Genomic DNA, 25201 nt, shown 5'->3' with positions numbered 1-25201 from the left:
TACGTGGGTGAAAAAAGACCATTGGCACCACTGCAGTTTCTGCCATTGTGGACATTAGTTTTTAAAATAATATTAATCGAGAAGAATGTAACTTAGTAAAGAATACGAAAGCACGTATTATCTGTTCTGCAGCTGTGACTCACACACGCTTGCCTCATCACCTGTATCAGTAGGAGTCTGTCACAGATCATAAAAGGAGTTGGATCGTGCCCTTGGTTTGTGACACAAAAAGTCCTCTCAGTAGAGGAAGAGGAAAAGAGAGGTATCAACTATTACCAACACTGTTATGAACACTTTCTCACACTAACAGGCAGTTACAAGAGAAAAAAAGACTTCTAGTGAGTAACTGCTCTTTGTGGTATGAACAAAAATACCACAGTTTTGAGACAATTTTTATGTTCTACTTTTCTTTCAAGTTACCTTCCGCTTGCTTTTCAAATAACTTATTTGTTATCTTGCAGAGAGACACAGCTCTGACTGCTGAAAGACAGAAGGGCTCTCTCCCCCCTCTACTGTGTTTCAGCTTTGCAGTAGAGGGTTTTCTTTACAACTTCATCCTTTCTTATTAATATTCTCTTTAGGGCAGCCCTTCTTTTGTCACTATTTAAGAGATAATCCTGTAGCCATTACACAGGAAACATTCCCTTTGAAATTATTGGAATTTTTGGACAAGAACTGCAGAATTGGCTCCTGTGCCACCAAGAGCACTTTGGCTGGGAGTTACAGGGAAATGATGACACTCAGCTATTAGAGCTACCTGAATGGATCACCACAACAAGCACTAGACCAGGGAACAGTGTATCTTTAAAATACACTCAAAATTCACGGTTTACATAGGGACTGAGCAGTACTTCCAAGATCAATTGCTGAAGTTTTCCTTTAAGCATATTGGAATACTATATATTAAATTATGACTAGCAGTAGAAATATCCTAGAGATGACAATGGACCTCATGTCTGCTGAAGAAGAGTCTCAAAATGATGGAGAAACAGGGAAATCATAGATGTTGAGACGATAAATGCAATTATGATCTCTCGACTAATTTATGTTACTTTTTCTCACTGCAACTTTTTTTTTCTTCATGCATAGCTGTAAAGTGTCATTATTTATTAGCTATTCTGAAATGTTTCATGTATTTTCTCATTTGCAAATGTACCTGTGAAGTTGGTTAAAAAGTAGGGCATAGTGTTGAGATGTGTAAAAATATTCATGAATTAAGTTCTGATCTTTGTAAGATTCCAAGTGATCCGAGTTCTTCCACTTCATCGGGAGCTGAGGTACTACGTACTTTTCAAGCAAGTGCTCAGCACCTGATTTGAAAAAAAGCCACCTAAAAGAATTTGCATGCAAGATTAGAAATAGCAGGACTTGCCAACATTCCTTAGAAATTCTTTGTTGCAGAAGTTATAAAACAGAAACTAGGGAGTCGGTTTCATGGTACGGACTAGAGAAAATTGTTTGTTATTACATACATCCTTTCTTCAGCAGTAACATCTCTCTTCCAGCACACCCCAGTCCCAAGCGGTTGTGCGTATTCCCTCACTTACCCTGGGTTGTTGTCGGAGAGATCAGTTTATTGATTTGAACATCAGTGCACCAGCAAAAGGAAGGGATGATGTGAGGGAGGACTGGTTTAGCTGATGCTAGCGTTGACAAAAGGTCAGCAGCCCCATAGCCTCACCCTCATGAGAAAGCTGTCACCACTTCTATTGATCAGGTCAAATCTGTGTTAAAAAGTGTTTCGCCAGTAGCTAAAGGGGCTCTATCAATAAATTTTCTATTGGTTCAACAAGCAGAATTAATATTGTGGCCTGAAATCTCTTTTTGTTAATTCATGAGCACCAGGCTTATGAAATCCAAAGTATTTGCCTCATCCTTAGAAACATTCAAGGCCAGGTTGGCCTGGGCTCTGAGCAACCTGGTCTAGTTAAAGATGTCCCTGCTCACTGCAGGGGGGTTGGGCTAGATGACCTCTAAAGGTCCCTTCCAACCCTAAAGCATTCTATGATTCTATGATGATTCTACGATTTAACTTGGGGACAAGGATAAGGTGCCCCAGCTAAGCTGCTGTGCAGGTCTGGGGAATGCCTGTAGGGGCACAAGATCCCAGTTTTTAAAGGACATATTGATCGTTTAGCTATGATATTCTGTGAAAAGCGTAAGGTCTGTGTAGAAAAACAGCATGAATCTAAAGGCTGGAAGTGCAGGATATGCTATAAGCAGATGTGTAACGTAAACCAGCACCAGTGTTTCATGCCTGTGCTCAAAAATCCAGAAGCAGGGCAGGGCTATAATATCTATGCCATGGTAAGCATGCAGGAAACCAGAAAACATGATTCTATGATTCTATTTTTAAATCAGTTGTAATCATTAGATGGTTTACGAAAAAAGTTTGTTTCTAAAAATGATAATTTGCTATACTCCACAGTCAGTTTACTCTAGTGTTCAGCTATCCTGTGCAGCTATAAAGCTCTTCCTTACCACCACGTAATCTGCCTTCCTGTGGAGTAATATTGTTATGTATTTACCTCTGCTTGGACAACAGACAAGTTACCTCTGGAAAGCTGAGATTTGTCATGCTTTTCTATGCTGATGTAAATCTGCATATTGTAAGGCTTTTGCTATTGCATAGGCATTTAAAAAACAGAAAAAACCTTGTATGGAGTCTGAACACAGGAGCATTTCCCCCTGATTAAGGGGTGTATTCCGATAGGATGATCTTGAAAGAGACGAGACAACAAGGTTTGGAAAATTTTCTCAAAAATAAAACCACCTTGTGGATCCCCACTCCAACCTTTTATAGCATATGCTTATTAACATATTTACATATTTTAACTGGAACAGAGATATATTTGATGCTTACTTTTTCCTGTCCTAAAACAAGGGAAGCAGAAAAGTGGAAAGACAAACTTCAACCCTGAAACGAGACCATCCATAATTACCAAAATAGGTGTTGCAAGCGGAACTTTTTTATTTCAACAAACCAGCATTTTTTTTTTGGTAAAACATACATACGAAAAAATATTCCAACTAGCTATTACACAGACAACGATTCACAAAATGATAAAACATTTTTTGTTTTCAGAATTCTGCACAGAATGGAGCAAAGTTTCAGTTTTCAGTATAATTTTCTGTAGTCTTTCCTTACTTCTGATTGGAGAGTTAAAGTGACTGCTGAGTCATTGCTAGTAAACAAAGAAGCATATTGAACCACAAGAGGCTCTGTTGCATACGACTTGATTGTAATTTCAAGGTTTACCACAGACTTACCTGAGAAAGAGTGCAAGTTAAAGTGTGCGTCTCACTAATTCTCTTACTGGACTAGTCTAATCAGCTTTTTACATAATGGTTTGTGTAGTCAATTAGCAGAGTATTAGCTACAATAGATAACATTCTTACTAAGACCATACTAATTAGAGCTTAAACACAGCTAATCTGAGACCTATATTGAATTTATATTATTACGTAAGCATAATGCTTCTGGAGGCAAGTAATTACCTTCACGGCCTTTTTAAGGAAAAGGAAATCCTAGCACCTGAGATATAAATATGCAAAATTTCAACAGATATTTGGAAACCAAATAATGTTTCTTAAACCCTGAATGTGCCAGGCCATAATGAAAATAATAGTAAGATTATGAACAGCAAAGGACACAGAAGATTGAATACCTTTTAAATTTATTGAAACAGAAGCAGTGGGATTGCAAGCTATGAAAATGTCTGCAAGAATTTCACGGATTTATGTTATTGCTCCTCATTTTGCCTTGAGTTCGGCCCCAGTTCTGGGGTTGCCAGTGTAACTTCTCTTCAGCAAAAACAAAGGCTGGTGTGTCTCTATGCCCCAATTTTTTATTGATCCACGTGAACCCACCAGTTTTGAGACAAACATTCTCTGAAATTAATTAGGAATCCTGTCTAAATACAGGTTTTAATTTATTTTTATTTGCATGGGCTTGTGGCCTCCTTATCACGTTGTTCAGCAGTTTGGCAATATAACCAAAAAAGCTGAATACATCTCTGGTATATCAGCTACCTGAAGGAACTACTTAGGCAAAAACATATTAAATTTTTAAATCACAGATAACCATGAAACTAAGCAACTGCAAATAGACAAGCATAGCAAACTTCAGTACAATATCAGAAAAACTGTGTATTGCAATGAAATTAAAATGCCACCATCTTGACTTCTGCTACCAACAGTAGCATCACTGCTGTTAGTAGAAAAAATCTGCTAATAATCAGCTGATAGGGCCACAATGTTCTGTTATTGAGTTACACCCCTGAGAATTATTGCCCATCTGGATGCCAGAAGACAAGTGCTTCTCATTGTGACTGAAATGAAGTGGAAGAATGAGGGCTAATATGCTTATAAACACCCGTGTCAGGAGTAAGCGACTGGGGGCTTGCTAGGCAGGTTACCTCTGTGAGTTCAGATGCAGAGTTGACAACCTTCTGAATTCATACTCCCTTCTCCCATTTTTATTGAAAAGCTGTTTTTGTATTTGTAGTATCTTTTTTTTTAAAATTTTTTTTCTTCTTCTTCTTGTAATGGTAGCCTTTCAAACAGTGTGGGATATTTAAGTATTAGCCATACTCTTCCGTACCCTAAAAATACCAGTCAGCAGTGTTTTAAAATCTCTCTTCCCAATTTATGCATCATTATTTTTGGAACATATACTTTAATTTCACCAACAGAGGTCAGTAAACCACTGAAAGAGAACCGTAAGCGTTTGGCAAGAACAGACCCTCGTCAATCTTTCTAACATCCCTCTGACAGTTTTGTTCAAAGTGCTCTTGCTTGGTTGCTTCAGTAAATATAAGCTTAGTTAACTAAAAAAAAACCAACAAAAAAAGACAAGAAGCAAGTGTATGCTTATGCACGTAAGAAAATGAGTTTTATTAGGGATATGAATTACACGAAACACTACATTGTTAAAGATCTTTCAGCATTAGAATATATTTGAAATACATGTTACGCAGCCAGTAGCACGCATACACGCATAGGTATGAGCATCGCCTAATCAATTTGTCAAGGTTAAAACAGGCTGTGATTTAAACGGTAGTGTTTTCAAGGATCTGCTGAATTCTGCTTTTCAAGCTTTGTGCTGTTGAAAACCAACCTAGTGCAGAGAGAGTAGGAAGAGGAGGATCCCAGAGAAGTAACATTTAATGATATTAAAATACCAGATAGAAGCGCAGGAGAAACAAAGAGCTTGTCACTGACTTGCTCACTTTGACAGCAACACTCAGCTAATGGAACTATATTAACACATCATTTTCCAACTTTCAACCGTAATGAAAAGCTTTTTTTACAAATCATTACTTTCGGTATGTGGTGTTTCAGCCACGTGGCTTCTATTAGTGTACAGAGGAGTTTCACAACCAAAGCCGCCTGTGCAGCACTGAGAGCGTACCTTTTATGTTGAGCTAATCCAGAGGGGAGTCAGCACTCACGCCCGCGTCCTTTTGACCTTTCTCCTTTTAATGCATTTTGCCTCAGTAGCAAAAGGTGAAAACCTAGTTTTGATGTTGCAAAACAGACCGCTTCAACAGCATTTCTCAACAAAGCTAAGGAAAGTAACATACGCTCCTGTGGAAATGTTGGAAGCCCCTAGTTCAGGAATCAACAATAGACTTACAAACGTATTTTTAGAGTTTCCCTTTGAAGCTCACCCATACGACCTCACTACCACCCCTCTCAACAGCTGCAAGCAGGCGAAGCCACTGGAGTGGAAGATGTTGATTATCATCAGCTACTGGAATTTCTCCAGGGACTACTTGTGGTTAGAAACACACTTCCCTAAAGAACTGCGCAAGGCGCTGGGATCATCCCTCCTAGAGCTTACCTGAGTCCCTCCTCTTCAGCAAAAGATATAATTGATAAAAATTCCCAATCCTCACTTTTAGGCTGCGTCCTCTTAGGATGTGATTGTGTAATTTTCCTAAGCAATCTTAACTGTGAAGTATTTAATTTGTGTGAATGTGTTTCCAACAACATACATTTTCATGTGAGTTTCCCAGGGACTATGGTTGGTGCACATACAGACTTTGATTAAAAATTGGAGAAAAGAGTCTAAAATGAAAAAGGAACAAAACCAGAAAACACAGAAAACAGACAAATTGATGGACACAACCGTGTTTGTTGTTTTTTTTCCCTGACAAGAGTCCTTTGAACTTCCTTTTTACAGCCAAGAAAAAGCTATGCACCTTCTCCCCATGTCATCAGAAAACCACACACCAAAATGGTCTTTCCCCTGCTGCTTTACCTCCTGCTATTCAGTGGCATTTCGAGTCTAAACTAGTTAGCATCAGGGGCTTGATGTGATGTCAGCAAGTGAGATGTTCCCCTCAGGGAACCAAAATAATAGTAAATGAGCTGGCAGAAAGATCCCCAAAACACAAAACCCACAGACTCTAAGCCTAGCCCTTTACTGTGACTAAAAAGCATCTTTCATAAATGAACACATCCTTAGATGTACCTCGTAGATCCCTCTGTGATAGTTAAACCTAGTAATCGTTACCACCCCTGCAAAAAGCCCCAGCCAGGTCAGCACAGAACCCAGGACAAACTCAGCAATCTGCAGGACTCAACTCCCACTGCACCAAGACAAATGCTGAGGACATTTCTCTTGCCCTTTGCTATGGATCCACGAGAACGTTCCCCAGTCCTTGATGAAGCGACACACCAGTCGTTTTTGACAATCTAAGGGAGCTGAAGGAAAACAGAACAGCAAGAATGCCATCTCTTTCCTGTAAGGGCACAGGAAATCCCCTTCCACCCCCAGGAGGAAGGGGTAAGCAGGAAGAAGGAAGCTGAATGTAATGGAAAGCAAACATGTCAACTGTGAAAACAGCCACCACCAGTGACTACAAAAATCCTTCCCTGTTACACTGAAAGATGAGTACAGTGGAGTTTCGGTTGTTCAGTGTTTACAGTTAACCCCACAATTACTGTTCTACATAGGCCATGAGTGCTGTTGTATTGTACACCACCTTCAGTTCAACATAAAATACGGTGATCTCGATGAAGATACAGTCAAGATGAGGGATTGGTTGGTTCTTCCAAAACAGTTAACTCCGGGGCAGCTGCTGTAGGCCCTTGCAAGCTAGAGAACATAAGAGAATACACATCCCCCAGCTGGCATCAAGAGTGAAGATAAAAGTAAACACACAGACACAGAACTGTTATATACAAAAAAAGTTTAATTGAAATACCTGTATAAAAAATATGATCTCCATACATTTCACACTGTTAAACAGAAGAAAAAAATCCAAATCCAAGCTGCATAAATGCAACCAGATCACAGAAACACAGCTATTAAAATAAATTAAGGTTCATGACTCTGCCACTCTACCTTCCAGAGCCAATGCACGGAGACTGTACAATGTCAATAATTAAAAACCCTTCCAAACAGCATTACTTTACATTTCTGGTACAATAATACCAGACAAAAGGCATACTCTAACTTTAAATTAAAGTCATTCTATTTCCCTTAAATTAGACTTTGTACAACAATTTTCCATCTTCCAACAAAAACTGATAAGGTCAGAAATTTTTTTGTTTGTTTTTTAAACAAAAGTTAACAGGAATGCAGAAAAAAAGTGCCATGGGCAAACCGCTAGAATTCCCATGGGGAGAAGGAGGAGAAAGCACAGTGTTGAATAACTCTAACCAAATAAATTAACCAAATAAATAGCCACAGCTGAAACCTGTGGGAGGTCTTCTAAACTCCAAACAATAAATAACTGTATAATACATGGGAAAAACCAAGTTTACATAAACACATTATACAGGTATGGAAAAGAAAGTAAAGTCCTTGAATATTGCATTGATTGTGCATTCAACATGCCCATACATACTTTTTAAGACTCGCAGGGTGACAAAAGGCCGGGGGGAGTTGAGAAAGGGGCTTCTCATGCCCAGTGGTAGAGATGATAAAAGGAAACATGAATAAATGTTTCTGATAAAAAAGCCGATATACCTGTTCGTATTTCTGTGCAGGCTATAGGAAATACTTTGAGCAGCAGAGGTGGGTCAGATTTGGAAAGGGTTGGGGCAGGAGTGAAATGTCTGTGTTCAAGTATTCCATCACCAGTGGATGGGACTACTTCATTCAATCACCGAACGTGTTCTCCAATGCATCATAGGAGCTGCTTCCTCCAGCACCAAGTCTAAAGGGAGCAAATTCCTATAATGAACTGGATCTTCTTTGGACATACACAGCTCAAAAAGAAAGTCCCACTGAAGCAGCTTTCAAAAAGGCACTCAAAAGCAAATAAAATCTAGTCCAGGCTCTATGAGAGCAAAAACGTTTTACCATGTATTCAAGAGGTCACTGCTTTCTTAGTAAGGTCAGTCTTTGACTAAGTACTGGCCTGCAACTCCCAAACATCAGCGTTTCCAAAGGAAATCTCTCATTCCAAAGCAGAAACCAGCAAAGGGGGAAAATAAAATCAAGTCCCTCAGACAAAGATTCAACTACAGAATAATGAATGCATTTTTCTAGCCCCTCCTACGTATTGGCAGCAGCACTGTGGTCTTTCTGCTTGTAGCTCCCCTCCCAGTGCGAGGTCCTTAGTAATTCACAGACTCTCATTACTTGAACTTGTGCTAGATACATCAGTATCAAGGGTCCGTAACCTTATGTCACAGTCATCAGACTTCACTACTTCAGATTTGTGCATCCATTGATGGTCAAAAATTTGCTCAAGTGTTGGTCTGTCTGAAGGCCTCAGTGAAAGGCACCATTTGATCAGCTGTTGACATTCTGTAACAAAGAAAGAAAAAAGCAATTTTAGACCAGGAGAGTAGAAAGACAACCTTGAATAATAAAAACCCTACCTATGCAAACTCTAATGTCCAGAGCTATTGGGGAAAGAAAAAAAAAAAAAAAAAAAGCCCGCACTTGACCCCTACACAACTCACCAGGTGAAATTCTTCTTCTGAAGTACAATCGTCCCCTCAAGATTTCTTCATCTTGCTCAAAAGGGATGTCTCCGCAGACCATATCGTACAGCAGAACTCCCAGAGACCACACTGTTGCCGACCTCCCGTGGTATCTGTGGTATCTGATCCACTCCGGAGGGCTGTACACTCTCGTTCCTAAAAGCCAGGAAAAAAAAAAAAAAAATTAAGGTCAAGGTTTAGAGCGTTTCCCCCACCATTGTTCAGCTCCTTCGAGCAGGGTTAAATCCATACACTTGTCATGCGGGGGTTAAAATAAATAAATAATAAAAAAAAGCTTAAAATTTCTGAAGGGCCAAAGCCACTAGCGGAGTGACCCGAGGTCGCGGGGGGGGGGGGGGGTGGGGGTGGGGTGACGCCCCGCACAGACCCGTCCCCCGCCACCGCACTGTTTACGGAGGCGCGCGCCGTCCCCGGACCACGTGGCGTCTGCAGCATCTCACCAAAAATAGACACAAAAGGACAAAGGGGGCCGGCGGGGAGGAGGCGGGAGGTGAAACGCGGGTCTGCCCGCCTCACGCCGGGCTGGTCCGCCTCACCCGACTCCGCGGGGCGCTCGGCCAAACGGGGCCCCTCCGCCCCCCCAATCCCGGTGCCCGCCGACACCGAACCGAACCGGGAACCGGCGATGCCGCGTGCGGTCACGTGCGGCGGGGCCTCGGGTTTCACAACATGCGGGGTGGGGGGGTAGCCCCCCCGTTCCGCCCGCCACGCTCCCAGGGCGGCGCGAAACGCTTCCTCCCGCCCCACACGGGGTCGTTTTCAGCTTTCCCATCCCTGAAGCCAGTGCCGAGGCGTTTCCACGGGTCGCGTTTATCACCACCGCTTTAAAATCTGCAATGCGGGATTTCCAGGACATCGGCGGGAAGGCGGGGGGGGGGAGCTACCGCCTCAAGTTAAAAAAAGCACCGCGTATAAAAACTGCGCATCCACGCATGGAAACACCCGACACTGGCGGAGCCTCCGTGTAAACAGATCGCCCCCTAGGAAAAAAAAAAAAAAAACAAAAAACAACCAAACCTAAAGCGCTTTTTCCAAGACAGGGAAACATAAACTGCTGCGTCACTGCCTGGAATCGCCTCTTCCCTGCGCAACTGAGCAGCCCTCAGCCGCCGCGGGTCCGAAGGTTTCCATCACCGACAGACCCGACGCCAACCCCCGCCTCGGAGGCGCCGGGGACGAGCGGCAGCCGCGGGGCGGGCACGTACCGTCGAAATCGGTATAGACCGTGTCCTTGAGGAGGGCCCCCGAGCCGAAGTCGATCAGCTTCAGCTCGCCCGTCCGGAGGTCCACCAGCAGGTTCTCGTCCTTGATGTCGCGGTGCACCACGCCGCAGCCGTAGCAATGGCGCACGGCCTCCAGCACCTGCCGGAAGAACCCGCGGGCCGTCTCCTCGTCCAGCGCTCCCTTCTCCGTGATGAAGTCGAAGAGATCCTTCACCAGCTCGGGCCGCTCCATGATGATCAGGTAGCCGTCGGGACGCTCGTACCAGTCCAGCAGCTTGATGACCCCTCTGAAGCCGGAGCCCACCTTCTTCAGCAGGACGATCTCCAGGGGCACCATGACACCGCTCTGGGCAGAGGGGGGGGGGGGGGGGGGAGAGTCAGCGACGGGGGGGGGGAGCGGCCCGGGGCACCCCCGCGCTGAGGGGAAGGGGAGGGCGGGGAGGGGAGGAGGGCGCGGCCGACGGGCCCCCCTCCGCCGCTGCCGCAGTCCGAGGGGCGGGCGCGGCGCTGCGGCGGCGAACCCCCGCCAAATCCCCCCCCGACGCAGAGGCCGCGCCAGCGGGGCGGGCCCCGCCACCCACACAATGGCCCCGCCGCAGCGGAGCCCCGCGGCACCCCCGGTACTTACAATCGTGCCCCACTCGGTCACCCTCTCCTTCACCACATGCTTTACGGCGACCTGCGGAGCGGGGAGAGAAGGAGGCGCCATCAGCGGCGGGGCGGGAACCGCCTCAGGCCGCCGCGGAGGGCAGGACCGGGCCGCGCCCGCAGCCTCCCGTGCTCGCCCCGCGCCTCACCGGCAAGCCGTCGGCGATCCTGCTCCCCGCGTAGACGGTGCCGAAGCCCCCGCTGCCCAGCACGGAGCCCACCTGGTAGACTTTATCGAACGGCTCCTTCTCCACTTTCACTGGGGAAACAAGAGGGACACACACACCGCGTGAGCGGCCGCGCTGCGCTCCGCCAGAAACCGAAAATCAACCGCACGGAGCCCCAGAACGCGCGGCCCGGTGGGCGCGCACGGCGCGCGCTGCCCTATTTCTGCTCAAGGTTTTTTTTTTTCCCCCTCAATAAATTGTCGTCTTCGTCATTAAAAACAAACAAAAAGGAAAAAAAGAAAGAACCACAAGCGCGCCCCGAAGTTCCGGGGGCCGCGAGGCACCGTCCCTGCGCACCCCGGGTATCGGGGAGGGGGGCCGGTCGGCGCCCCGCCCGGCTGCGCTCGCGGACGGACACCGCGGCCCCGGCGCCGGCCCCGCCGTACCTGGCTGGAGGATCTTCACCGGCAAGTGGTCCATGCTGGCGGGGCTGCAGATGTGAGCCAGCGAGCCGAACTTGGAGAGCAACATCTTCCGAGGCGGGGGGGGGGTGGGGTGGGGGGGAGACGGACACGACACACGGCGGGTTCCCGCGGCCGCAGCGCCGGCGTCCTCCCGGCTGAGCGGTGCGGCTCTCCTCCCTCCGGAGCCGGCTGCCGAGCCCTTCTCCGGCGCTCCTTCCTCGGCCGGCGGCGGGCACCGACGGAGTCCTGTGGGTGGGGGGGCCCGCCGGCGCAGATCCACGCGGCGGGCGCACCAAATCCTCAGGCGAAAGGCGGTCGGCGAAGGATCCGTTCTCCCTCTCCCACCGGGCGAGAGCCGCTCGGGGAGCCGCGGGCAGAAGCAGAGCCCTCCGCGGAGACAGGCGGGCCCGGGGGCTGCGGGGCCGCACCTGAAGCCCGCCCCTGCGGGGGCCGCGGCGGCGGGGAGCGGGCTGGGCGCCGCAGTGGAGCCGTGGCGGGCACTGGAGCCGCGTGCCGCCGTGCCTGCCCGCGCGCTTCTGAGCCAGCGGCGCCGCCGAGCCGCCTCTTAACTCCCAATATTTTGGTGCGGGCAGAGCGCGGCGAGCGCGCCGAGGGTATCCCTCCGCGGGGGAGGGGATGGGGGGGCGGGAAACACCTCTCCCCGCAGCCCCAGCGGCCCCCTCCCCTCGGCGCCGGGGGCGCCCGCGGTGCGGCGGCCGGGACTGCAGCCTCCCGTCCCGCCCCACCGTGCGGGCGGGCGGGGGGATGGCGGGGGGCTTGGGAACTACTTATTTGTAGTAACCGGCGCGCAGAGTTACAGGCTGTCTGAGGTGCGCACCACATATTAGCGGCGGAAAAAAAAAGAGCGGGGGAGGGGCGGGGGAGATTCTGCCATTTGCGTTACCATTTCCGCGTGGCCAATCGAGGGGCGGCTTTTGAAAGGGCTACCGGCGCGGCCAATGAGGAGGGGTGTCGTTTGCATGCGGCGGAGCCGGGGCCAGCCGGCAGGGCGGGAATGCCGCGTCGCGCCGGGCCCGGCCCCACCCCGCGGCTGCGGACCCACTCGGCCCCACGCCGGCTGAGACGCTGCGTCTGGGGCCGCGCGGGGGCGGGGAGCCGCCATCGCCGGGGCACGCGGGGCCGCCGCTTCGGCGGAGGCAGCCTCTGGCGCGGCGTGTCAGAAGCCCGCTTACTCATAAAGCCGGTGCTCGCCGAAGTAACGCGTGGCACTTCCTCCCCCGCCCATCCCCGGTGGTTTCTCCTTCTCCCCGCAGCCCGGCGCCGTGCCAGCGCGGGGGGACACCGCCCGCCCGCCCGCCCTCCGTGCCCGCTTCGTTCAGTCAGCTCCCCTGCGCGGAAGCCCCGCGGGGACGATGCGGCGCGACGGGCGGGCGCCGGCGCCTGGAGGCGCGCCTCAGAGGAGCTGAGGGCTTCCCCGCCCTTCCCCGCCCCTCTCGGGCGCCGCGTCGCGCCGGGGAAGGACGCGCCGGTTTTCCGCTTCCCCGGATCCGCCGCTCCCCGGGCCCGGGGCGCCTCCGCCGCCCGGCAGCGCCGCCCGCCCGGCAGGGGGCGCTGCATCAACAGGAATCGGGGCGGGGGGCGGCCTACCCCTCCCCGTCGGCTCGGCGGCGGCCCTGGGCTCTCTTCCCCCGGCGGGGCCGGCGGAGAGGCTCTCCGTGAGGCGCCCGGCGAGGCCCTCTGCGCCCGGAGAGGTCCCGGGGAGGCCGTTGGCAGGTCCTGGGGCGGTGCCGCCGTGAAGGCCCCCGGCACCGGCCTCGCCTGAGGGGAGACTCAGGCAGGGGGAGAGGAAAGCCCGAGGGCATTCGGGGGGTCTTGCCCGGTGCCTGTCCAGCAGAAGCTGTGGCCCCACTGATTTGGAGATTAATTAGCGCTGTGCTGGGTGGGTAACAGGATCCCGCTGACCGCTCCGGCAGCTGCCTTGACGGCTGCCCAGATGCAGGTCAATGGAGACACAGCGCGCAGGTGCGCAAGGCTGAAGCCGAGGCGGGCACCTGAGGACATGGATTGGTGGTGTTAGGTTTACGGTTGGACTCGATGATCTGAAAGGTCTTTTCCAACCTAAATGATTCTTCTGTGAATGCCACGATGTCTGCAGACAACTGAAGTGGTCAGCAGCTCCACTGCCACCCCTTTTACACCACCGCGGCCCCAGGTACATGATAGGAGTGTCTCAAGTCTCCTCTTGAAAATAGCGAAGTTGGAGACACTGGTACTGCGCGGGGATCCCTAATGTGAGAGTATTTTTGGGCAATCGCTTCATGAGCTGGCAGTCCTTCCCACCCTGGGCAGCGGGAGAGCCTTGCAGTTGGCATCGTCTGGCAGCAGCAGTGCTGTACTCGCAGGCAGTCGTGCCCATAAACAAAGCAAGGGCTTCTAGGGAGAGGTAATATCTTTTATTAGATTAGATCAGCTGATGTAAAGGTCAAGTTTTCAGGCGCAGCTTCAAACCTTCGTATCCCAGAATGTGTTTTTTGAAGGTAGATCAGTTGGGCTATAAAAGTTACTACCTCTCATACAGACCATGGTATTTGCAGAGGAACCCAACTAAACCATGCAGTTTGTTGAGCAGCTGAAGGATTTGGGACATTTCTGGTTTACAGATTTTTTTTTTTTCTTAAAGCTAACGATTTGGTTTTATTGGATAGAGCAGTAAGAGCTACTTTAAAGCTAACGATTTGGATTTATTGGATAAAGCAATAAGAGCTTTTTTTTTTTTTAGTGTTAGATGTCTTGCCTTTTGTCTGTCTCTAAGCACATGAAATAAGTTTTTATCAAGTTTGTCCAGATAATGGCATATGCATGCAATACTGACTGCTGCTGAAATGTAAACAAGCAGAAACAGTAGGAAGGTTTCCTGATGTCATAATGCACGTTCCAGGTTTATTTTAAAGAATTTAGCTGTATCTTCCTTTTGCTGTAATCCTTGTCAGTGGCTTGTTGTGAGTATTGTTTTAAATGAAGAGGAAGTGTTTCTCACTTCCAAAATGAGGTCTCTGGTTATTGAAATAGCAAATATTTTTAAAGAGAGAAAGCTGGCATTAAATATTAATATGCATAAGTGCTAATTATTTAGGGATTTAGTACTGCGAGTAGTTATTAATTCCTGTTTTTTTACATGGCTAAGCATGAGAAATCATGCATGTATAACCAGTCTGCAAGTGTAAAAACATGAGGCCTTTTCATTCCAACTGCATCTGCAATTTCTTAAATCCATCTTTGTGTTGTCAATATATGGTAAATCAGTGATATACCTGCCTTGAACCTGTTCAGCAAAATAATACAGTTTCCTCAAAATCCTGTTGATTTTAAGCTACATCTTCTTCAGCTGTATCCGCTGTAATACTTGGAGTCAAAGGAACGTAGCATACCTTTACACATCTACATCTGAAGCAAAATGGTAACCTGAAAAAGACAGCGATTGGTGTCTGGTATTGGTATAACTCCTGATCCGATTTGTATTTTCACAAAAGGGTAAAAGGAAGGGTATTTTGTATTTAACAGTAAAGAAAACAAGGTAGTTACAGTAAAAAAATGATTAAGAGGTATTCGTTCTTCATTCACTTAATTCGGGCAAACAGACATTTAATTTGTATACAGCTACAAGGACTCTTGGTTTGACAGAATTGCAGATGGATCCCAGACATGGAATTTACTCTGTCTTTACACATAAGCCTTTCATGGGTTTGTGGTGCTCCTTTTGATCTGGCTTGGAACATGCAGTTCAGTGGTCCTAAACAATTATAGCTGCAGAAGTATTTTATAAACTAGTTTTGGCCTCTTTAGCAGTGGCTTTGCAACTATAAATGGAAAGTCATTCATGGGTAGGATGCCAGTTTGTTCTTTGATGTACAAATCATTTTTCTGTGCAACAGTCGCTGAGCAGGCATGAGTTTGTCAGGCACAGAAATACAGAAAATCCATGGGAGTTTCTGCTTGCTGCGCAGAGACAGTACCACCTTCAGGCTACCTTTTAACGTCTGTATTGAACCCAGTTCAAAGTTTGCGGTTGCACATCATCAGGTACTGCACTCGTGGCATTAATGTGCTCTAATGTATGCTTATAGCCGTTGTAGATCTTCTGGATGGGACTACCAAAATGCATCTGTTTGCATAATGTGACCACAAGGAATGATGCTAAGAATGCTCTAGCAGTAAAAGTGCCTTGAAGTTGGTAAGAATATTGGTGTTCTCAGGTCCCTAGCCAGCTTAATGACCCTTCACTCAACCCTCTTTGGTCGCTCTCGTATTTGGTGAGAGAACAAGCTGAACGCATTACTCCAGATGTGGCTTCATATGTGCTGAAGAGAGGGCAGTAATCATGTCCCTTGACCTGCTGGCTATAGTCTTGCTAATGCAGTCCAAGATGTGGTTAGTCTTCATTACCGCAAGGACACACTGCTGACTTTGTTCGGTTTGTGGTCCACTGGGCCATCTCCTGTAGAACCGTTAGTCGCTGCCTGCAGTACTCTTCTATGAGTATATCCTGTCCCAGATGCAGGACCTCGTATTAGTCTTTTTGGAACTTCAAAACAGATATATCTGTTATACACTCGTTGAACTTGTTGAGGTCTCCCTGAATGGCAGCTGTACACTGCAGTGTACCAGCAGCCCCCCTTAATTTGATGTTGCCTTGTACTTCCTAAGGGTCTTACCATGCAGGTCGTGGATGAAAATATTAAATAATATCAGTGTTTGTATTGCTCCTAGGGTATACCACTTGGAATCAGCTTGTAATTGGACTTCAAATAGTTATTAGCTACCCCTCGAGGCCAATGACCGGTCAGTTTTTAACCCACCTTGTAATTCACCTGTATCCCCCCAGTTTGGCTGCAAGGACACTAGGAAGCTGTATCAAAGGCTTTGCTAAAGACAAGGAGAACAACCTACTACTCTAACCTCATCCAGGGAGCCTGTAACATAGTTGTAGAAGGCAATCAGAGTGACTAAACACAGTTTGCCCTTGGGAAATTCAAGATTGATGTTCTCAACAACATTCTTGTCATTGTGTGAATGGAAATGCTTTCCATGAGTACTTGCTCCATAGTTTTCTCAGCAATGGAGTGAAGGTTGGTCATCACCCAGATCCTCTGTCTTGCAATTTGCTAAGACAGACATAACATTTTTACAGTTGTCAGAAACCTCCTCTGATCACTATGACCTTTCACAAGGGACAGAGAGTGCACTTCCAATGACATTTGCTGGCAATCTTAGTACTCTCAGATGTATCCTGTCCAATCCTATGGACTTGCATTACATTTCCAGCTTGTTTCAGTAGACCCTAACTTGATCCTTGCTACTTGACATGGAGCTCTGGGAGGCCTGAGAGCAGACCTTGCCAGTAGAAGCTGAGACAAAGAAGAAATTGAGTCACTATGCTGTGTCACAAGGTCACCTGCTGTATTCAGCAGCAGGCCTAGATTTCACTCAGTGTCCCGTTTTGCTGCAGAAGTGTCGTTACCCTTGACATCCTTCATCAATTTTAACAGCACTCAAGCATTGACTCTCTAATTCCTCCTGTGCGTGCCTGGGAAAAGCTCCTGTATTTCTCCTCGTCGTGTCCCCACTTCCACCTCCCATATGCTTCCTTTTTGTTGTTGAGCTCAGTCATGTATTCTCTGTGCCGCTAAGGCAGGCCCCTGCTATACCTGCCTGTTTACTTGCGAATTAGGATGGAGAACAGATACATCTGACTCTGCCAGGTCTTGCAGACAGGTTCTCAGGGCACTTTTTATGCAACTTCACTGCTTTGCTTTTGACCAGTGTGTCTTATGAAACCACAACCTCTCATTATTTCTTTGCATTTAAGGAACACGTTGTTAGAATTATGAGTGATTAGAGAAAGATGTTGACAACTCCATCAGTAATGGGCCTTACATTTCCAGATATGGTACATTCTTTCTCCTTTATCACTCAAGCTACTGAATGAATTCAAAGATGAATCCTACCACCAAGAGATTGAACTTCTGTTTTAGTTCATGTTTCTACATTGATAAACAGGATTTTTCTTGCATCCCATGTAGGTAGTATATACCTGTTGTTTAATCTCCTGTTTCCTCTGCTAGACAGACAGATACACAGTTTTGGTTGTACTTATGTGTTACCATTGATGATACATGTGTATCAGCAGAGATTATCTGTTTACCATCTGCCACTGGTCACGTTGCTAGAAGTTTAATCTAATATAACTACAATTACTGTATTTCAGATTAGGCTTATTTTGGTTTCGGCTGCCGCCGGCAACAAAAGCGCCACGCGGCCGCCCCTCCCCCCGCCGGCGTGCGGAGGAGAATGGAAAGAAAGAGGCAGAAACTGGTGGGTCGGGATAAGGGCAGTTTAACAGAACAGCAAACAGAGGGAAAACAGGAACAACAACGATACAAATAAGGAGAAAACACAACCACGAACCGTACAGACAGCCGCTCTCCCGAAACCGGACCGGCGCTGCGCCCGCCCAAGCCGCGAGTGCCTTCCCGCCGCACCGCCCCCCCCACCGGAACCCAGCGTGACGTCACATGGTATGGAATACCCGGCTCTGTATGGCCAGGTGGGGTCAGCCCCCACCCCCCGGCTGTGCCCCTTCCTGGAGTCCGGTGAAAATTAACCCTGTTCTGGCCAAACCCAGGACATTATCCACCCCTTATTCCATACCATCTACGTCATGCCCAGGTCCCCCATTGTCCGGTCGATCACCACCACTTCTCCTGTCTCCAGATATCATTCCCTTAGTCTATGGATCATCACTCTAAAGTGTCCGTTGAGTTCATTTAATCCATGACTTCGGGCTCCATCTGTCGTTACGGTCTTCCGTGGCAGGGGAGGTGATGTGTGGTGATGGGCGGTCACTTGCTGCATCCGGAGCTCACGGCTGATGTATCTGGTGCAGCCCGTGCCCACAGTCTGCAGGAGATGTTGATCTTGATGAAGTTGCTGGATGCCAGTTGTTGAAAACCAGGTCCAGTTCCATCATTGCTGTGCTCTGCTAGGTTTTCATCGAAAAAGTCCATCCTTCTTTAATCTGGACGATTCTTACTATGCTACTACTGGTACAAAATATAACAATTATAACAGTGATAACAGACAGTGACAGGGTTATTTAACAATTAACTTTATACAATTTATTTATGGACTATTCTCGCCCAAAATTAAATCCCCATGAGGTACACATCGGACTTCCCCATCCTTCCGCATTACCCACCAGGTACACCCAGGTCCTTGAGCAAAAGCAATCCCGCGGACGGGCTTGCCTTTGCCCGAGGCAGGACTAACCCAAACCGTCTTCCCTAACATGTTCCGCATGTGCACTACAGGGACTTTATCCCCTTCTACGGGGCGCTGAGGTTTTGACTGGGCAGGACCAGCCCGGTTGGTGGACCCTCTGGTGTTAACCAACCAGGTGGCCTTTGCTAAATGGGTATCCCAATTTTTGAAAGTCCCACCCCCCATTGCCCTCAAAGTGGTTTTTAGCAGCCCATTGTAACGTTCGATCTTTCCAGAGGCTGGTGCATGGTAGGGGATGTGATACACCCACTCAATACCGTGTTCTTTGGCCCAGGTGTCTATGAGGCTGTTGCGAAAATGAGTCCCGTTGTCCGACTCGATTCTTTCGGGAGTGCCATGTCGCCACAGGACTTGTTTTTCCAGGCCCAGGATGGTATTCCGGGCGGTGGCATGGGGCACAGGGTAGGTTTCCAGCCATCCGGTGGTGGCCTCCACCATTGTGAGCACATAGCGCTTGCCTTGGCGGGTTTGTGGCAGTGTGATGTAGTCAATCTGCCAAGCCTCCCCATATTTATATTTTAGCCATCGTCCTCCATACCACTGAGGCTTTACCCGCTTGGCTTGCTTGATTGCAGCGCATGTCTCACATTCATGGATAACCTGTGCAATAGTGTCCATGGTCAAGTCCACCCCTCGGTCACGAGCCCATCTGTATGTCGCGTCTCTTCCTTGGTGGCCCGAGGTGTCATGGGCCCACCGAGCTATAAAGAGTTCACCCTTATGTTGCCAGTCCAGATCCACCTGAGCCACTTCAATCTTAGCAGCCTGATCTACCTGGTGGTTGTTTTGATGTTCTTCAGTGGCCCGACTCTTAGGGACGTGGGCATCCACGTGACGGACTTTTACAGCCAACTGCTCCAGACGGGCAGCAATATCTTGCCACAATGGGGCAGCCCAGATAGGTTTGCCTCTGCGCTGCCAGTTGTTCTTCTTCCATTGCTGCAGCCACCCCCACAAGGCATTGGCCACCATCCAAGAGTCAGTGTAAAGATAGAGCACTGGCCACTTCTCTCGACTGGCAATGTCTAAAGCCAGCTGGATGGCTTTCACCTCTGCAAACTGGCTGGACTCACCTTCTCCCTCGGCAGTTTCCGCGACTTGTCGTGTAGGGCTCCATACAGCAGCCTTCCACCTCCGCTGCTTCCCCACAATGCGACAGGACCCATCCGTGAACAGGGCATACTGTTTCTTATCTTCTGGCAGCTGGTTATACAGTGGGGCCTCTTCAGCACGTGTCACCTCCTCCTCTGGCGATGCTCCAAAATCTTTGCCTTCTGGCCAGTCCATGATGACCTCCAGAATTCCTGGGCGACTGGGGTTTCCCATTCGGGCGCGCTGGGTGATCAGAGCGACCCACTTACTCCACGTAGCATCGGTGGCATGATGCGTAGAAGGGACCCTCTCTTTGAACATCCAGCCCAGGACCGGCAATCGTGGAGCTAGGAGGAGCTGTGCTTCAGTGCCGACCACTTCTGAAGCAGCTCGAACGCCTTCATATGCTGCCAGAATCTCTTTTTCAGTGGGAGTATAGCGGGCCTCAGATCCTTTGTGTCCCCGGCTCCAGAACCCCAGGGGTCGACCTCAAGTCTCCCCTGGTGCTTTCTGCCAGAGACTCCAGGTTGGGCCATTCTCCCCGGCTGCGGTGTAGAGCACGTTTTTGACATCTTGCCCTGACCGGACTGGACCAAGGGCTACGGCATGAACTATCTCCCGTTTAATCTGTTCAAATGCCTGTCGTTGCTCAGGGCCCCATTCAAAATCATTCTTCTTCCGGGTCACGTGGTACAGAGGACTCATGATCTGGCTGTAATTTGGGATGTGCATCCTCCAAAAACCCACAACACCCAGGAAGGCCTGTGCTTCCTTTTTGCTGGTTGGTGGAGACATAGCTGCTATTTTGTTGATGACATCCATTGGGATTTGACGGCGCCCATCCTGCCATTTTATTCCCAAAAACTGGATCTCTTGCGCAGGTCCCTTTACTTTACTTCGCTTAATGGCGAAACCGGCTTTCAGAAGGATCTGAACTATTTTCTCCCCTTTCTCAAAAACCTCCTCTGCTGTGTCGCCCCATATAATGATGTCATCGATGTACTGCAGATGTTCTGGGGCTTCACCCTTTTCCAGTGCAGTCTGGATTAGTCCATGGCAAATGGTGGGACTGTGTTTCCACCCCTGGGGCAGTCGATTCCAGGTGTACTGGATGCCCCTCCAGGTGAAAGCAAACTGTGGCCTGCACTCTGCTGCCAAAGGGATGGAGAAGAATGCATTAGCGATGTCAATTGTAGCGTACCACTTGGCTGCCTTTGACTCCAGCTGATATTGAAGTTCTAGCATGTCTGGCACAGCAGCACTCAGCGGTGGTGTGACTTCATTCAGGCCACGGTAGTCTATTGTCAGTCTCCACTCTCCAGTAGATTTTCTCACTGGCCATATGGGACTATTAAAGGGTGAGCGAGTTTTGCTGATCACTCCTTGACTCTCCAGAAGATGGATCAGCTGATGAATGGGGATAAGGGAGTCTCGGTTGGTACGATACTGTCGCCGGTGCACCGTTGTGGTCGCGATGGGTACCTGTTGTTCTTCAACCCTCAGCAACCCCACAACGGAAGGATCCTCCGAGAGACCAGGCGAAATGGACAGCTGTTTAATTTCTTCTGTCTCCAAAGCAGCTATGCCAAAAGCCCACCGATACCCCTTTGGGTCCTTGAAATAGCCTCTCCTAAGATAGTCTATCCCAAGGATGCACAGAGCCTCGGGGCCAGTTACAATGGGGTGCTTCTGCCAGTCCTGCCCAGTGAGGCTCACTTCAGCCTCCAGTAGACTCAGCTCTTGGGACCCCCCTGTCACTCCAGAAATGCAAATGGACTCTGACCCTTTGAACTCTGATGGCATTAAAGTACACTGTGCACCAGTGTCCACTAGAGCTTTATACTCTTGTGGATCTGACGTGCCAGGCCACCAAATCCACACCGTCCAATAGACACGGTTGTCCCTTTCCTGCACCTGGCTGGAGGCAGGGCCCCTCTAATCCTCGTCAGAGAAATTGCTGCTCACCTGCTGTAAAAATGACTTGGAGGTCCCCTCCAGAAGATCGGAATCAAGGTCAAACTGTCTACCTGGTCTGGAGAGCTGGCTTTTGGAAACTGGAGCGGCATGTTTTCCTAACAGAATCCCCTTTGGTGATTGTTTTACCTCGCAACTCACGTACTCGGGCCTCTAGACTTGAGGTGGGTTTTCCATCCCACTTCCTCATGTCCTCTCCGTGGTCACGCAGGTAAAACCACAGGGTGCCTCGGGGTGTATAGCCTCTGTATTCCCTCTCCTGAGCAGGGAAACGCTTGCCCCTAATAGCTGAGACACTGGCCCGTACAGGTGGCGAGTAGGACATGTTCTCTTTGATTTGCCGCACCTCCCGGGCCAGTTTCTCCACAGCTGAGACAAGGGAGGAAGAGAGACTTTCTTCATATTGGCGGAGTCTGACAGCCACCTCGTCCACTGTTGGTACGTCTTTACCTTTCCAGTTTACAACTGCCAGTGAGTTGGCATATGAGGAGGGTGCGCTCCGCACAAACTTCCTCCACATGGATTGTGAGCACTGGAGTTCATCTGGGTCTGTAGGTACCTGCTCATCGTCTGTGTCACAGTAAACCAGCTCCCGCACAGCCAATTCCCTCAAGTACTGAATACCCCTTTCCATATTGGTCCACTTGCCAGGATAGCATACAAAATCGTCACTGAAGGGGTATCTCTCCCTCACCCCTGAGAGAAGTCTCCTCCAGAGGCTGAGGACTTGTTCCTTTTTCCCAATGGCCTTGTCAATGCCCCCATCCCTGGCCAGGGATCCCAGCTGCTTGGCTTCCTTGCCCTCTAACTCCAAGCTGCTGGCCCCGTTATCCCAGCACCGCAGCAGCCAGGTGGCAATGTGCTCTCCTGGATGGCGGCTGAAATCTTTCCGCATGTCTCGCAGCTCGCCCAGGGACAGGGACCGGGTGATGATCTCTGTCTCTATCTCCCGTGATGACCCTGGCTCATCATCATCCCTCCCGGAGCGATCTGCTCTCTTTGCGTCTTTCTTTAGTTTTACAGGGGCGACTGCTACCGGCACAGGTTGGTCATTGGGCTCAGTCACTGTGCCTGTGGCTGGAGCTGGGGCTGGAGCAGCTGCTGTGCCCGCTGGGGAAATCGAGGCAGACCCTGCAGCTGTGGCTGCAGCAGCCGTGGTGCCAGTCGGGGGGGCTGGGACTGTCTGCTGGGCTGGAGGGGCTGCAGGGCCGGCTGGGGAGGCAGCGCCAGCTGCAGTGCCTGCCGCTTCATTTCCCCCCCTTTCCCTCTTAAGGCACTGAACAGTGTTGAACAGGGCTCGGTAGGCGTGGGCCAGACCCCAGCACGTTGCGGTGATCTGTGTCTCTCTGGAGTTCCCAGGGTGGCAGCACACTTTTTGCAGATACTTTACTAGTTTGTCCGGATCCTGTACTTCCTCAGGTGTGAGTTTAAAAAACACCGGAGGTGCCCACTGCCCTAGGTACTTGCCCATGCTGTCCCACACACCCAGCCACTCACAGCTATCCAGCCCCGGGGCAGGTCTCTGCACGATGTTCTTAACGACTTGCTTAGCCCTAAACAAAAACCAAAACCCGTTCAGGAGGCATAACAAAAGGAGAGTGCTGCCCTGAGCATCCCAGGGGTACTCGAAATTATCAAAAGCCGTTAGAACTGGCCTGAAGGAGAGAGGGGGGGCGAAAGAGTGGGGGAAGGTATCCCCTTCGGTTTTCCCCACAGACTGGGTTTGATTATTCACGACCGCAGAGCCGCATGCAAATACAAGACTAATTTCATGCACAGTGATGTTATCATATCATAAGTCGATATCGTAAGGTAGAGCAAAATCATCATCCTGATCTTTTTCCCAGCGATGATGAACAGCATGGCAGTAAACACATACAGCAAGTAAGGATTTACGTAGCACAGATATTTGATCAAAGTCAGAAACATTTTTACCGGCGACTTTAACTAGCACAGTAAATGCGTATAATAAATTTTAACAAAATCTATGAAAGCAGTTTTAACACCCGCTGCTCAGCCCTGCCGTTATCCCCGCTCCACGTCTGGGCGCCAATTTAATGTTTTGGTTTCGGCTGCCGCCGGCAACAAAAGCGCCACGCGGCCGCCCCTCCCCCCGCCGGCGTGCGGAGGAGAATGGAAAGAAAGAGGCAGAAACTGGTGGGTCGGGATAAGGGCAGTTTAACAGAACAGCAAACAGAGGGAAAACAGGAACAACAACGATACAAATAAGGAGAAAACACAACCACGAACCGTACAACAGCCGCTCTCCCGAAACCGGACCGGCGCTGCGCCCGCCCAAGCCGCGAGTGCCTTCCCGCCGCACCGCCCCCCCCCACCGGAACCCAGCGTGACGTCACATGGTATGGAATACCCGGCTCTGTATGGCCAGGTGGGGTCAGCCCCCACCCCCCGGCTGTGCCCCTTCCTGGAGTCCGGTGAAAATTAACCCTGTTCTGGCCAAACCCAGGACAAGGCTATATACAATATATACGGATACATGTGGTCAGTAGTCTGATTAGCTGTTTGGAACAAGGACTTTATGAAAATAACCATTATTAGATTGTTACAGAAGCAATGTTTCATGAGACAATCAGAATTTAGGACTTGTTAGCAGTAGGTGATGACTGAGTCGGTGAACAAGATATGACCAGGCTTTGAAAGATGGTGCGTATGTTAGTACACTCTGTATCTTTGAGAAATATCTTAAACTTCTGTTACTAGTGAGCTGATAGGATGTATTTCAGCATTCATGGACAATGGCAAATGAAATCACAAACGTACAGTTAATAGGTTGTGTTTAATGTCAACATTAATCTGCCGATCCGTATGCTTTGTTCTTGGTGAAATGTGTTCAGCCTAAGCTGGAGGGGTGGAAAAAGAGGGGAGCAACCCAAAGATACTCCTGAGTTAAAGACCATCTTTTTGTTTGGTGTGTAGAATGGTAGATGTATCTGATCTGTGATGGAGGCTTTTCCATGATAAAAGCAACATAAATAATAAAAATGAGTAATAGCCTTTGCATGTAAAAGATTATGGAGGAATGTGGTAACAATGGACAGGGCTATGGGATGCTTGTAGAAATAACCACTGGTCTGGTGAAGACACTTGTAAGCTAAGGGGATGGACACTGACCTTTTATCAGAGGAGCATGAATTTAAGAGTAGGCAAAGTGTGTAACCCCTTTGATGCAGCATTAGTGAGACCAATACTGGGGTACTGTTAAAAGAGAGCTGAAAAACTGGAAAGGCTTTCAAGGAGAATACAAAGTCTAGGACCGATGTCTTAAAACATTAAGCTTTAATAGCTAAATCTATTTTGTTTATGTGGGGGAAGGTTAAGAGGTAACCTCTTACCATCACAGTCCAGA

The 25201-nt window shown here is 48.8% G+C and overlaps 1 protein-coding gene across 1 annotated transcript; it reads right to left on the bottom strand.

The window, feature by feature from the left end:
* Positions 1-7182: 7182 nt before the first annotated feature.
* PIM3 (Pim-3 proto-oncogene, serine/threonine kinase) lies at positions 7183-11984 on the bottom strand. The gene is made up of 6 exons (XM_075428788.1): positions 11452-11984; positions 10988-11097; positions 10819-10869; positions 10173-10536; positions 8926-9102; positions 7183-8767 (listed from the first exon to the last, which is right to left on the bottom strand). Exons 1-6 carry the CDS (start codon positions 11534-11536, stop codon positions 8583-8585), a joined length of 972 nt encoding a protein of 323 aa, XP_075284903.1. The 5' UTR covers positions 11537-11984; the 3' UTR covers positions 7183-8582.
* Positions 11985-25201: the final 13217 nt, after the last annotated feature.

This window comes from Opisthocomus hoazin, chromosome 8, assembly GCF_030867145.1.
Source record: "Opisthocomus hoazin isolate bOpiHoa1 chromosome 8, bOpiHoa1.hap1, whole genome shotgun sequence".
Lineage (NCBI taxonomy): Eukaryota > Metazoa > Chordata > Aves > Opisthocomiformes > Opisthocomidae > Opisthocomus > Opisthocomus hoazin.
Note: the sequence above shows the minus strand (reverse complement) of the source record. Positions and strands in the feature narration are given on the sequence as shown.

Bases quoted from the DNA above. Each gene is read 5' to 3' on its own strand.
- PIM3 (XM_075428788.1), bottom strand. From the start codon at position 11,536: ATGTTGCTCTCCAAGTTCGGCTCGCTGGCTCACATCTGCAGCCCCGCC. The intron at 10,870-10,987 runs GTGAGGCGCGGG...CCCGCTCCGCAG, and splicing joins GGATCGCCGACGGCTTGCCG to GTCGCCGTAAAGCATGTGGT. The intron at 10,537-10,818 runs GTAAGTACCGGG...CCCTCTGCCCAG, and splicing joins TGACCGAGTGGGGCACGATT to AGCGGTGTCATGGTGCCCCT.